Source organism: Trachurus japonicus, chromosome 19 (genome assembly GCF_045865225.1).
Source record: "Trachurus japonicus isolate A0001 chromosome 19, Traja_1.0".
Classification (NCBI taxonomy): Eukaryota; Metazoa; Chordata; class Actinopteri; order Carangiformes; family Carangidae; genus Trachurus; species Trachurus japonicus.
Genome location: NC_140925.1, coordinates 451,638 through 466,864, shown reverse-complemented (window position 1 = coordinate 466,864; position 15,227 = coordinate 451,638). Strand labels below are relative to the sequence as shown.

Genomic DNA, 15,227 nt, shown 5'->3' with positions numbered 1-15,227 from the left:
TTGGTCTCATTGGTCCAACCGTGTTGATCAGTGTTGGTTCCAGGAGCTGCAAAGTTGCGACATCAAGTGCATCTGATAATAACTTAAAAACATTTCCGTGATAAGTCCTTTCAGCAGCAGCTGTCTGTTATCAGGTCGGCCTCATCAGTCGTCCAGCAACAGGCAGCAGCTCAGCCTCTGAGGGGGGGGGGGGGGGTGGTGGAGAGGAGAGCATGTATGTAGGAAACACAGGAAATGTGTGCAAAGTTGGTGCATGTTTAGGAAGCGCTTTACCCCACCCATATGGTGCCCATATAAGGTCAGGGGAACATCCTTGATGAATATTCATTGATGCTAAAAGGGGAAAAGAGCCATGAAAAAGCATTATTGATTATGTAATAACAACATGTAGCCTAAGTTTTTTTTTATAATGACTTAACATAATTAGTGGTTCAATAAAAGACATCTTTGTTTTTTATTGTGAATCTTTTTTGTGTGTTTGCAAACATATCCTTCATATAGGATAGGCTATGTGAAAGGTAATATTTGATTATTTCACACAATTGTATCAATTTCACATATTTTCAATTTTCATATTTCAATCTTTCTGCTGTTGGGGTCGCAGTTTCCCGTTTCTCCAGATTTGGGGCGTACGGCAGGGTCAGAGCTGCAGTGGAGGTGTGCACATTCTTCCGACACGTTTGTTTTCTATCCCAAATGTTGTCTACAAGTGGCGTACGCCTTCTTTTGTGCGCATGCAGTGTTTATAAATGAGGCCTCAGCACTTGTGTATAAAAACAGACTTAAGTCCAATTACATTTGGATTTATTTAAGTTAAACATCCTCATAAAAGGGTCAGATCTGTGACTCTGTATGCAGCAGGTGAACTATATATAGATTGAGTTGAGATGGTGTCATGATAAAGCAGCAGATATGTTTCTGTGAAACTGTCACTCAGGAAATAACAAGTCATGTCATATTAAATAGGATGTACAGACCACACGTGGCTAATGAAGAGATAAAAGCTGAGGTTAACAGAGGAGCAGAGGACGAGTCCAGCAGTCAGAGAGGAGACAGAGACGAAGACAGACGTCTACATGGACATGGATCACCTGCTGCTGCTGCTGCTGCTGCTGCTGTGGAGCTCAGGTAGGACTGACGGACATGGATGGATGTGTTATTGTTACTTTGTTAAATGCAAATGTGTATCTCAATGTCTGTGTGCGTAATCATATTTGTAAATGTTTCAAACAATCTGTAAACGTGTGCTGACATTTGTGTGTGTGTGTACGTACCCAAGGCCCCCCCCCCCCCCTCCCCGCTGAGAGCTGGACGCCGTAGTTCAACACGTTTAGCGTTTATTAGCCTGACCTGCCCATGACAGAGATGAAATATGCTGAAATTGAGGTGGAAGTGAGCCTCAAGTTGTGAGCTGCACATTCACCACGCTATGAGATAATAACGGAACGTTACGAGACGGAGTCGTTTTAGAGGGAAATTCATGCAAAACCGCTGACACGCATTCCCGTCGGGGAAGTAGTCTCTGCATTTGTCTCGCGGCTCTGCTCCGCCGTTCTAAAAATAGCTTGCACCGACAATTAACCCTCTAGGCGCCAAAGTCGCATTATTGCGACAGGCAGCATGCTTGGATCAAACAGCCCATATCTTTAAATCTACTGCCCTATATTGTTACTGCTTGGTACCACTAGATGGCGAACACGTTCAGCTTCAATCCTCACGTCATTTGTGGGCGTGTTTTTCTACAAAATATCTGAGAAAAAAAAGTTTGATTGGTGCACAGGCGCTCCGCTTTTTCTCGCGGTGCTCACGCAGTTCGGAGCGACCAGGAAGTGATCTTGGTCACACCACAGACACACACACACACACACACACACACACACACACACACACTCGTCGTCGGGATTATGGCAATGGGCCAATTTGCCAAAATGTTGAACTATCCCTTTAACATATGATGAGGATTAGTCCTGCGGGCCGTACGTTTGTCTCCCCTGCTATCTTCATGTTATTAAGACTATCATGTTCTACAAACAAAACATATTTACATGCATGCAAAATCTTCAAGCTCCTGTTTGAATCAATTTCAAACATATGTACATTATATTATATATATCATATCATATATCATTATGTCCCTCCGGGGAGCAATTAGTGTTGCAGTAGACAAGTACATAAAAATAACACAATACCCTTTAACAGACAAATACAATGAGGAAACAATGTGGAGAGTAAACTGGACATGAGAGTAAACTGAGGAAAGTGGCTCATTTACGTTTGATTTGATCCAGTTTTACTTCATATTTGGGTTGAGACGACCAGATTCTCCTTTAGTGACACAGCGATGCCTCGTCACTACTGCAGTAACGTCTACAATGGGCTACAAGCTGGTTTTCATCCAAACCAGCTGGAGAAGTCAGAGGATAGACGGACTGATAAAAACAACTTAACAGAAACAGACAGAAACACCCATCACCCTGAGCATCATGGGAGATAAAGAGCAGATATATGGAGCTCAGTGTGGAGGATTGTGGGAGCTGAAGCTGCTGTGATGGATGTGTTGGGGATTCATTTCATTGTTCCTGACCTAAGTGATGGTGCAACTGTTTCTGCTTCTTAGTGACGTCGCTGTCTTCACAGATCTCACTGATGTTTCCTTTCTGGTTTTCTCCTCAGGACTCTGGGCTGAAGGAAGCCACAACTCCACAGGTAAACAGAGAGGATGAGGACACATGAAGGTGCTGGTGGAGGGTCTGTGGTCCACGGATTCGTGTATCATCCGTCCATTTAATTATTCCATTCAATCTGGCAAACGAAAAACAAGACATTTTTCATTTTTCTGTTTTTTTTTTCTGTTGTATTCTTTTAACTTTGTGCAAAAATAAAAATTCAAATTCAGTTTCAGATAGGCGCACATCTCGTGCTCTGGAGCGCAGTGCGCGCGCCTGCAGCGCTTCAGATCGGTTCATTTCTATTTTTCACGCGAGCGCCGAGAGCGCCGTCTGTCAAGCTGGATAGACCAGATCGTACCAGACAGGAAGTCGGGCACAGAAAAGGCGAGAGAATCCGGTCAATTTTCAAAATAAAATAAATAAAATGATGATTAAAGCAGAAGTAAGCGATCCGGTGGTTTTGGCTAATGCTGCGTTCCAGGCAGGCTTTTGAAATACAACTTTGTAGCGTTCCAGGCAACCCACTCGTGTTTCTCCGACCTGTTTTACCTGTGAAAGTCACTATAACGGCCACTCGTAACTTCTGACCCGTGAACTCGTACCAGACCGAACTGGTACAACTTCACAGGTCGGAAAAACACGAGTTACGAGTTGCCTTGAACGCACCATAACAGTCCTCGTCCCTACGTCACCACATTCAGGCGCATCCCTTGGCTGCACGCACAGAGAGGACTGCCCCTTTATGCCGTTCTCTCTCCTCATTGGATAAAGGTTGTAGGATACAAGGAAAGTTTTCTCCTGGGCTCAGAGCAGAGCAGAGTGACTGACAGACCCGTGTTTTGGTCCAAACACTCTATGTAAGTGATTGCTGTCAGAAGATACAACTATTTAAGACTTATATTAACACAAATATATCACTTACTTCTGCTTTAATTAAGTTGTTGCTTGTCCGTCTATAGCCTAAATATTTGTCAGTTGCGTCTGCACACAAGACACACACACACACACGTTTAAAATGACGTGTGTGTGGAAAACCGAGTGAATACGAGTATGGGCGACTGCAGTCGATGTCTGACGGGCGCGGAGAGAGGAAGAGAAGTACGCTCCCAGTGCGACCACCCAAGGGGCCGAGAAGGTGCGACCAACAGACCGTGGGAAATGGGGAAAATACATAATCGTAAATTACATTTATTATTTCGTTCGTTGTAAAAAAAAAAATCTCCTTTCTAGTCAAAACTAATCTCTTTCCACTTAAAATAAGACTCCTCACCTAAAATGGAACTTGTTTTTAGATAATTTTCATTTGTTTCAAACAAATTTTCACTTGAAATACGTAGAAAAAAATCTGCCAGTGAAAGCAGGTTTTTTGTGCTTGTAATAAGAAAGAAAAACTTGCTCCACTATCAGATTCTTCTTCTTATTTCAAGTGAAAATATGTGTGAACGAAGTAAAACATTTCTAAAAACAAGCTACTTTTTTAATGTGATGAGTCTTATTTTAAGTAGAATGAGATTTGTTTTGACTAGAAATGACATTTTGACTAAAAATAAGACAAATTTTCTTGGTAACATTTTGTTTTTGCAGTGCAGGTTCATCAAAAAGTGAACAGAAACTGAGGTATAGAAGCAACATTGAACTCCACTTTTGAAATAAAAATGAACTTTATATGAAACCAGGAACAATTCAACAAACTGCATAAAAAAACTAAATAGCACCCAGTATTAGCAATAACTTATTTATTGCATCACCGTTTGAATATGCCTAGTTTAAATAATATGAAACAAATCACAATATGTTCCTTATTATGTGAGTTTCTTTCAGCACATTTACACTCAGTGAAGTCTTCATCTTTGTTTCACTAAATGCTTTGGTCTTAATCTTGTTCTCACAGATGATAATTACTGCCGGCTGCACGAGTCACTTACAGACTGAATAACTGGCTTTTAGAGGAGATGGGGCGTTTACGGTCATGGGAGAGTAAAGTTATTACGTAACGTTACAGTTCAGAGCTGAACCGGACCACGGAGAGTTTCCCTCGAGCAAAGTCTTCACTGTTTTTTATGTTTTTGTGTGTCCTCTCGACGTAGCTCAGGAGGAGGTGTGCACCACCGCTGACGGAGTGAGGCACCGCGTAGGAGACAAGTGGGACAAACGTCATGAGTCCATGGGTCACATGATGGAGTGCACCTGCCTGGGGAACGGCCGCGGGGAGTGGAGCTGCATCTCTCACTCACAGCTGCAAGGTCAGTGTTGAGAGACAAGAAAAAAAAGATGATTGTTAAAAAAGGTCTCTAGGGGCGGTGCGTGGCGCAGTGGGTAGAGCGGCCGCCCCATGTAGAGGCTACAGTCCTCGCCGCAGGCGTCCCCGGTTCGAATCCCGCGTCGGGCAGACCTTTCCTGCGTGTCATTCCCCCTCTCTCTGCCTCCCCATTTCCTGTCTATCTCTACTGTCATCCCTATCAAATAAAGGCAAAAAGCCAAAAAATATACTTAAAAAAAAAAAAAAAAACGTCTCTAAAGACAAGAGGCCGGACCAGGGGAGAATTAATGAGCTGTGTGTGTGTTTTATCTGTTTGTCTCGTGTGCAGATCAGTGTATTGTCGACGGTTTGACCTACGAAGTGAACCAGGAATTCTCCAAACGCCACAACGAGGGCTACATGATGAACTGCATCTGCTACGGACAGAGACGTGGACGCTGGAAGTGCGATGCCCTCGGTGCGTTCGGGGGAATTAAAATCACACTTATCTCATTTGTCCTCTGCTGACTTGACTTGACTCTGTGTTTTTGTTCTACAATAGATCAGTGTCAGGAGCCACAGACCAGAGCTTTCTACCAAATCGGAGATACGTGGGAGAAGGCCATCCACAACATCCACTACCGCTGCTATTGCTATGGTAACGGGATCGGAGAGATGATATGCGAGCCTCAGCAGACCTTACCAGGTAGGAAATCAATCCTCTTCCACCACATCTCATCTCAAAGCTGGAAATCTGGAACTGAAATGGCTTCAGTTGGCGGCTCAGTGAGTTTTATGACGTCCATGTTTGAATGTGGGCCATTCAAACTGAACATCAGACATAGTAGTCAAGGTTTTCCTGCAGTAACAGTTTGTACATGCAGGTTATAGCCCAAACAGGAACTGATTTGACTCTTTATGATGCAAATATACCAAGATAATAATAATAATAATAATATTATTATTTTATCTTAAATTGACAACAAGGAGTTTCTCCATGTCTTCGGACCTCTGACTTTAATTCTTGATGAATGAAAACATGAGTCTGTTGGTCAAAGAATTTCACAGTGTGTGCGGAGGCTCATAAATGTAGTGTGAAAACACTTTGCTTTTCACTGCAAAAACTCAAAATCTTTCCAAGAATATTTGTCTCATTTATCAGGGCCCGAGCGGCGACTGCAAGTCTCCCAGTGAAGGCCCTATTGTAATTGCTCTGTTTATTAGGGCCCGAGCGACGACAAGCGCCGGCGAAGGCCCTATTGAAATTGCTCTGTTTATTAGGGCCCGAGCGACGACAAGCGTCGGCGAAGGCCCTATTGAAATTGCTCTGTTTATTAGGGCCCGAGCGGGACAGTGTCCCGTGAGGACCCTATAGAAATTGTAATGTTTATTTTTAGGGCCTGAGCGGCGACTGCAAGTCGCCCAGCGAAAGCCCTATTGTAATTGCTATGTTTATTAGGGCCTGAGCGGGACAAGGTTCCGTGAGGACCTATTGAAATCGTGCTGTTTTTTTTAGGGCCTGAGCGACGACATGCATTGGCGAAAGCCCTATTGTAATTGCTATGTTTATTAGGGCCCAAACGGGACAGTGTCCCGTGAGGACCTATTGAAATCGCACTGACGTGGTGCTACTTTGCTTAATATGGACATCTAAAAACACCATGTTCAAGATAGCCCTACCACTTCACATGAACGTGCACAACGAAGGGCTAGGGCTAAGGGGGGAACTGGAATTCACCCTTTGACTCAAGAGCTGGACTTTGAGTTTCTTTAATGGTTGTGTTGGGGACAGACTTTAAAGTTGATATGACAGTAAATAAAGGTCAGGATCAAAATTGAAATGTTGTGTCTCTCTCTGCAGACTCTGTCAGGCTGGTGAATGGGACCAGTGTGTGTTCAGGCAGACTGGAGGTTAAGTCCAACCAGTCTGACCAGTGGTGGTCCTCAGTGTGTGAAGATGACTTTGACCAGCAGGATGCAGAGGTGGTCTGTAGGGAGCTTCGCTGTGGGGCTCCTTCAGTCCTCCAGGGGGCGCTCTATGGAGCAGTGGAGGCTCCAATGTGGACCAAAGAGTTCCAGTGTGGAGGCAACGAGTCAGCTCTCCTGGACTGTAGAAGCTCAGGCTCAACTAGAACCAGCTGCTCACCTGGCAAAGCTGTTGGACTCACCTGCTCAGGTACAAGTGGAGCTACAGTTTGGATTTGCTTCATTTCTGTTTGAATCAAACTCACTTCTTTTACTCTTCACTCTCTTCTCTGTGTTCAGAGCCTGTCAGGTTGGTGGGAGGAGCCAGTCGCTGTGCAGGTGAACTGCAGCTGGAACTAGGAGAGTGGAGACCAGTGGATGGCAGGAACTGGAACCTGAAGGCAGCATCTGTAGCCTGTAGAGAGCTGGACTGTGGCTCTGCTGTTTCAACAACAACAAGAAATGAGTCCTCAGAGAGGTCTGTGTGGTGGATCGGCCCTGTCTGTGTTCAGTCTGGATTTATCCTGAGGGAGTGTTCATATTCAGGTTCCTCTTCCTTCACCGTGGCGCTCATCTGTTCAGGTGAGTCCATCAGTGAGTAATATTTCCGTTCATCTACAGTGACAGTCAGTCGTCTCCACTGAACTGAAGATGTAGAACAACATTATCATAAATGTGTCCATCCTTTAAGTTTGATGGTGGACGGCAGGTGATGCAGTGTTGCATAACAAATTCAACTTCTCCATGAATAACGACAGACAGATAGTTCCATTGCTTTTGGGTTTTTTTACTTGCTTTTCACACACCAAGACAAACATGAATGACAAACATTTGTAAACTAAGCCACGCCCCCAGCAGGCAATCAGCCCATTGACAACTGCTGGGACGTAGTAAAGGTGCGCTTGGTTTGCACACCAGTAAAGCTGCAGCACACTCCCGGCCGATGAGAGTGACTCCAGTCAGCTCATCACTAAGAGAGTTCAAGGGGATAAAGCAGCTGTACCGGTCTTCTCAATGTATTCCTGGAAATCTCCTCTTTGAAACTTTTCCTCTGCGTTACCTGAATCCAATACAGCTCCGCATCAGAGATTTCCTCCGCTGTCAATGGTCCAAGACGTTTTGGTTTCTCTTTAGCGTTGTATGTATGATACTGTCACTGACTGCAGCATCACTGGATTGAACAGACACATGAACTCACCACCAGAAACATCATATTACTTTCATGTTGTTGCTTTTCATCTCAGACAATTAATCATAATCATCAGTGAACCACGATGCTCTTTGGATCTTTTCTGGCTGTGCGTCTGACACGCTGCTCACTCCAAAGGATGAATGGGACATCGGAGCAGGAGAAACCCATTCTGAGGATTATTTACCACAACAGCCAGATACGTTGGCTGCAGCTTCAACCAACCTGCTGTGGTTCACTGACAAACCCAGCAGCTGCCACAGTCCTCACTCACAGCTCCTTTAACTCTTTCACAACCTCAGTTAATTGCTCATCACATCTCACTGAGACCGCATGTTTTTAGCTATTTGTTTACCTTTTTTTCAACGTCAAAGCAAACTCTGGACAAGGCCTAGAAACAAACGGTTTTCACGTGGTTGAAGAGTGAATTTCCAACGTGTGCCTCGAAGAAACAAGTTTCTTCGCTGTTTCGTTCGTGAGCACGAAGGAGAAGAAGAGAGCCAAGTTTCTCCAAAAATGGGGCTCCTGCTCTAGTTTCAGAGAAAAATGCACTTTTGTGTTAGATGGCAATCCACGTATTTTACTGGTCCTCTACAGTGTGACATGTCTCCCAAATGATTTCTACGGGTAAATAAGTATTTGTATAGATATACATCTGAGGACGGAATTATTAGCCCCCCTATAAAAATTTCACTTTTTTGTAAATATTTCCCAAGTGTTGCTAAACAGAGCGGGCCCTGGGGCGCTCTCAGATGTTCATGTGCGTGAACGTGAGAGCGCGCCCCAGGCAAATTCAATACAGGACTGTTTAGCCTGTAAAAATGTCCTAAATGATGTCGTTTTGAGTAAACTCTTCAGGACACTTAGATTGCAGCGGACGAGCAGTAAGGAGAAAGATTACAAGGTTTTTGTGTAGTTTTATGGGCGTTTTTGTGTCGGGTGCTATTGAGTATGTGGACATCGCCATAGCAACATCGTGACGCAAAACCAAGATCACACATTATATGAGAACCATCATGTTCTGATTGTAGGTTAAATCAGTTTGACATATCGGAGGAGAGTGTCTATTATCATAATCTGTAAAAAAAAAACCAGTCAAAACATTTTGAGGTTGCCAACGTTCAGGCATGCAATGACGAGAAAACTTCCCAAAGGTCATGAAAGAGAACTACACTGGAAGTTCAAACAGTTGGATGCCTCATGATTCCCCACAGAAAGGAACTGTCATTTACTGATGCTTTATAGATATAATACAGAATAATTCAGAACAAACTTGTCTTGTTATCTCTCCAGTGAACATCTAGATCAGAGTCCTTTTAGAAACTGACTGTTAACATTCAGCCAATCATCTCTCTGTTTACAGACCTGCTGGTCCAGCCAATCATCTCTGTGTCCTCCATGTACGGGGTCTCCCAGGCCCAGCAGCAGGGTTATTCAGGAGTGTTGATGGGCTCCAACTTCACCATCAGCTGCTCCATCCAGCCACAGTACCCAGGAGGCTCCTTCCAGCTCACCTTCACCTCCTCCAACACAACGGACAACTACACCCAGCCAGCTGTCAATCACTCCGCCTCCTTCCTGTTTCCTGCTGCAGAGCCCGCCCACCAAGGAAACTACAGCTGTGTTTATCACCTCTACGTTTTCTCTCATAACTTCTCCTCTGAGAGCCGTCGACTGTCCCTCACCGTCTCAGGTGAGTTGAAGCACATTTCACCTGTCTGTGCTCAGGGGCCCATTGTCTCTTCATCCGTCCATGTTGCTGTAGTGAAAAGTCCACGACAGGAGAGGATCCAGTGAAGGTACATGAGCACCATGATGGTAAGAAACTGGGTTTTACATGATGAGTCAGACGTCAGCAGGATGATTCAGCTTCATCATGTTTGGTAAACTGCCTGTAAAGACGGTGATTAACACTCACCTGAGACATTTCAACCAGACACAGGCTGGAAGGAGACAAGAAGCTTCAGTTCATCCTTTCAGACTAACTCTGTCCACCTGTTGTGTCTGTCCAACATCGTCAGAGCACAGAGACGATCAGACGACCTTATTCTCTAAGAACTGACTCAAACATGTTGAGGTTTGTTTACTGAAGCTGTTGTACTCATGTCATGTGATCTAACGTGATGACTGAATGTGTCTCATCAGATCCAACAGGTCGTATCATCAGACTGGTCGTCCTGCCACTCGGTCTGTTGCTGATGATCGCTGTCATCTGTCTCAGCCTTAAGGGAGCTGGATGTAAGAAATGTATGGTAAGTTATCATGAAACCACCCAATATGTCAGGAATCATGTTAATTTGAGATATTGATCTAACTGACAACGGCCGCGTTTCCCAGATTCGATCTTTCTTAAGGACTTAAGAAGGCTCTTAAGAAGGGTTCGGCTAAGAAGGAGCGCTAAGATACGGGTGTTTCCCAGATGCGTTCTTAACTGCCTTCTTAAGATCACGCCAAAGAAGCTTCTTAAGAAGCTCTTAACGGGAGCTGTCCACCACCACAGTACTGAAACTGAATCAATCGATGCCAGGCAAATCGATTATTATATCACACGCCACCTATTACGCGCATAAATCACACACAGTGACAAGCGCAGCTGCACCGACAGGCGATGAATAAACCGAAAACGGGATTTCCACTTGTCAAACATGGGGTTAACACAGGTGTCGGCGGGCCTAATTAGAAACTTCTCCGCTGTTGTTGCCGCGTTGGTCACGGGCAGCGACGGACTGGCCGTAGGTGACACGGCACAGCCGCGTAAAGATGCGGCCGAGACGGCTGCGTGACCATGTGATTGATGTGTGTGAAAATAAAAATAAAAATGTGCGCAGGGGCTGGCTGGTTTACAGCCAGACAACTCTGGAAAGGATGAAAACACAAGGTAGCAAATAGCTCACCTCATAGAGTATCCCCACTGCAAGTTGAAGCATTGCTGTGGTCTGGGTTCAAATTCACCCAATAGAAAATTATTTTGGTGGTCAACACGTTTTTCTTTTCTCATCATCACTGAATGATCAATGCTATACATATGTATATAGGCTACATATATATTTAGGCAGTGGAGTGTTAATGCGTGACAGTCTTTTTAGTGCCAGTATAAAATGGCACGGGAGGATCAGTGTCACGGCTGCCACACTCCGTGACACTGACCCTTGCTTGCAATGCCCCCACCACACCAAGAAGCTGCCCACTGCATAAAAACACGATGCAACAGCGACACTAGGGGTTGATTTAAGAACGGCTGTGTTTTTGATGTTCATGCAGATATGGCACGTGGATGTGTGCGTAAAAATTATGATATATTATAGTCATGATGATTTATTTTATTTGTGTGCCTGATGTGCAGAGCACACGTTATTCCTCATATTTAGGTTATTTATTGTTCTTATTTTATTTTTTATCTCTATTTTTTATTTCGGCACATATTTAATATGTTTTAAACATATGTGCACTGTTTAAATCTTGCTTAGTGTGATATTGATTTGCCTTGAAAAAGTGCTAAAAAGTCGCTAAGAAGACTCGAAAGAGTGGGTCAGCTCGATCTTACATTTCCTTCTTAGTGAAAGATCTTCTTAAGCTAAGAGCGACTCTGGGAAACACGTTCTTCTTTTACAGCGCTCTTAAGAGCGCTCCAAAGAAGATCTTAGCGCTAAGAGCTTCTTAACAAATCTGGGAAACGCGGCCAACATTAGTACAGCAGGAATATTCACATTTAAAAACACAAATCTACTACACAAATGTTTGTGTTTTGATTTTGTGTCTTGGCTCCCACTGAGCTGCAGCTACGGCTGGGAGATTAAACAATCTCAGGCAAGACAAGGCAAGGCAAGGGAATTTTATTTGTATAGCCCGTTTTTACAGTTTGTCTCAAAGGGCTTTACATGGCATCATAACAACATCCTCTGTCCTTAGACCTTCACATCCACTGAGGAAAAACTCCATGGAAAACCCTTTTAACAGGGAAAAATCGGAGAAACCTCAGGGTGAGCAACAGAGGAGGGATCCCTCACCCAGGACGGACAGACGGAACAGAGATGTTGTTACAGAAAAGAAAACAGTCAGCTAAAGCTAAAGGGAAGAATTACAAAGTGAAAGTTGGAAAAGAGGGAGGAAACGAGTGGAAGTGGAGCTGATGGTAAATAAAGTGATGGGGAACGTGTGGAGCAGTTCATGAGACGAGTCCGGCCCGGTCAGTTCTTCTGTCTCGGGTCGTCATCGTGTTTGAAGCCTCGTGACGGAGACCTAGTGAAATATTTTCATCAGTGTTGGAGGCGGAGGGTTGAGTGTCCAGTAGAGCAGCAGGTCAGTGTAGAGGAGACAGAGGAGGCTGCAGCAGCATCTTCATGTCTGCTGCTGTGAGGAGCAGTGTGGAGTCAGAGTGACCTGATGATACGACGCTCAGAAAGTGGAGGAGAAAACTCCGACTGTGAAAACACTGAGCTGCTCGTCGTGTTGTTAATTCTGCGGTAAGACGTCTCATATTCTCTGTAAATCTCCAGACTACATCTCCTCTTTGTTATCCCCGCACGCTAATCATTATCCCACCCGACACAATGACTGGTTTCTCCTAGAGGTGCCTTACAGCCGAACAAACTTAGGCAAAACTGCCTTTTCTGTAGCCACTGCGCATTCTCGGAACACATTGCAAAATACTTTGAAGTTGGCTTCTCCACCCTCCCTAAACAGATTCAAGCACCTTGTTGCCCAACAGTTTGAAACAACTTGTTCTTGCTTGACCGATTAATTGTAATTTGTTCTGCTTGCTATTGAGATTTATGTTATTGTGCACTCATGTAGAGTAACAGTGTGTTGAGTTGATGCAGTCTAACAATTAGCTATAGAGAGGCATGATCATCTTTACTGTAGAGCCTGTAGAGACTGTCTGAGTGAGTCTCGGGGTGCCATAGCCACAAAGCTGGAGCAGGGCAGAGGTTAGTGTGTGGATATCTGGAAACAACGCGTTGCAGTGTTTTGAATTTGACTGCAGCAACAGTTTTGTCCACAGTCTTACGTACTGCTCCTTTAAGGTACCAGACTCTCCTTTGTTGACCTGAGCTCTGTCTGACATGAAGCTCTCAGCTCCTGTATGTTGAACTGAAGTCTCATGTCTGTGTGCTGCCACATCTCTCCAGGCCACCAGGGGGCAGAGTCCAGTCCAACAGGAGGCCATAGAGCTGCAGTCTTTCAACCTGGGTGTTTCCACAGCTGACGGAGGGCCAGCTGAAGAAGAAGGAGTCCAGGCTGCTGCAGAGGAGGAACTTGTCTGACATCCAGACTCGTCAGCTGCCACACACCTGTCCATCAGCTCAGTCAACGATCCAGCATCGTCCCTCAGATGTTCCCTTTAGAGTTTCACTGAGATCCAGCATCGTCCCTCAGATGTTCCCTTTAGAGCAGGGGTGGCCAACCCGCAGCTCGTGGTCAATAAGAATGCAGCTCTCCAACTTGCAGTAAATTTAAAAAGAAAAAAGACGCTCCAGCCAGTTCACCTGCAGCTGACCGAGTTGTCAGAGCCTCTGCTGTTCCTCTCTCGTCAGACGGGTGTTTGGCTACTTTGTATAAAAAGAGTTCAACATGTGAAGATCTAACCTACATCTGAGCAAAAAAAACAAAACAAAACAAAAAACCTTTTCTCACATATTCTCTTGTCTAGATGCTATTGCAAATATTAGACATTTGTGACATGGTAAATTGTATATATTTCATTCTCTGTGTGTGTATACCTATATAAAGGGGGGGGGGGGCTATATAATGTGGCTCTTTGCAGTACCACCGCTGGTTGGCCACCCCTGCTTTAGAGTTTCACTGAGATCCAGCATCGTCCCTCAGATGTTCCCTTTAGAGTTTCACTGAGATCCTGCATCGTCCCTCAGATGTTCCCTTTAGAGTTTCACTGAGATCCAGCATCGTCCCTCAGATGTTCCCTTTAGAGTTTCACTGAGATCCTGCAGGAGGAAATCCTCTGTGGTTTCATCTCTCCTCTCAGTCTCATGTGATCAACAGGTTTTTGCAGCACAGAATCTCTTGGAGAAACAACACTGATTTATTGGTTTAGAGACTGAAAGTACAGTGATGATGCTTTCAAAGGCAAAGTTATGAATCATTTTTTCTTCATCAATTAATCTCATCCAAAGATGACTGAAGAGCAAACACCTGGATTTTGGATCATCATCTTCAGGACTGTTGGGACTTTGTGAATCTGAAGCAGAGCAGAGAGGAAATCTGTGTGAACCGTCTGATTCCTAACTGTATGTAAATAGTTGTATTTAGCCATTACTAACAGCTGCCCAGTTGCTTCATGCTTCACTATCTAAAAATATACATATATAAAGATATTCAACACAATCATAAATGTGAAAGTTGACCGCTCACCTCTCGTAGTCTCTCCTCTAAAGCTTATTTGTGTGGCTCCTCTGCTCTAATTACAATGTATAAATGTATAAATATCCTTTTATTAGATGTTAACAATGGGTGATTAATCCTTATGTGATGTATAAGAGAGCAGGGAGAGGGGATTGAGGTTTTACATCACTCATTTATGGAGAAAAAACATTTACAATATCATATTTAATTTTTACCTAAGACGTGAAAACACAACAGCCATATTGTCTTAAATATACGACCACAACAACCGTTAAACACCGTCCAGACTGATAAATCAATCTACAATCATCAATATTAGTCAGTTTCCAGTATCTGTGTCATGTGGGTTTCTCCATGACTCCGCCTCTTTAGGAGACCAGCAGCAGCAGCAGGTCTTGAGTCTGTTGACTCGACGGTCGATTCTTTAGCTCCATAGTCACCAAAGTAAATATTGGACTCATTTTTCACAAGCCACATCTCCTCTGAACATTTGACACCAAACGGTAGCCTGAATTAAATCTATCTGCACCCTAGCGGCAGCAGATCTCTTTGCTCCGTAGGTGGGTCTAGAAACGAGCCATAGGAACTTTTTGAGTCTGTAACACCGTTTGTGTTGACCAATCACAGCGCTCTATCTGTTTAGAGAGTCGTTGGGCGGCTTAACGCCATGACGACACACATTTTAATTGGCTTGTCAGGCTAACGTCATCCTGCTCTTTGCTCTGATTGGTCGTAGCGCTACCCTATTCGTGCAGAGGCAGTTTGAAAGACAGCCTTCATCCCGCCCCATGGATTGAGCCGAGGT

General features: G+C 44.3%; 1 protein-coding gene across 1 annotated transcript; it reads left to right on the top strand.

The window, feature by feature from the left end:
- Positions 1-4,736: 4,736 nt before the first annotated feature.
- LOC146967061 (uncharacterized) lies at positions 4,737-13,326 on the top strand. Its single transcript, XM_085762148.1, has 7 exons — positions 4,737-4,912; positions 5,258-5,386; positions 5,471-5,694; positions 7,176-7,455; positions 9,426-9,755; positions 10,208-10,314; positions 13,192-13,326. The coding sequence occupies exons 1-7, from the start codon at positions 4,834-4,836 to the stop codon at positions 13,324-13,326; spliced, it is 1,284 nt and encodes a 427-aa protein (XP_085618274.1). The 5' UTR covers positions 4,737-4,833.
- The last annotated feature ends 1,901 nt before the right edge of the window (positions 13,327-15,227 follow it).

What these genes read in the sequence shown, in the direction of transcription:
- LOC146967061 (XM_085762148.1), top strand. Translation starts at nt 4,834, where the DNA reads ATGGGTCACATGATGGAGTGCACCTGCCTGGGGAACGGCCGCGGGGAG. An exon ending in CTGGAAGTGCGATGCCCTCG is followed by an intron (nt 5,387 to 5,470) that starts GTGCGTTCGGGG and finishes GTTCTACAATAG; the next exon opens with ATCAGTGTCAGGAGCCACAG. An exon ending in CTGGATGTAAGAAATGTATG is followed by an intron (nt 10,315 to 13,191) that starts GTAAGTTATCAT and finishes ACATCTCTCCAG; the next exon opens with GCCACCAGGGGGCAGAGTCC.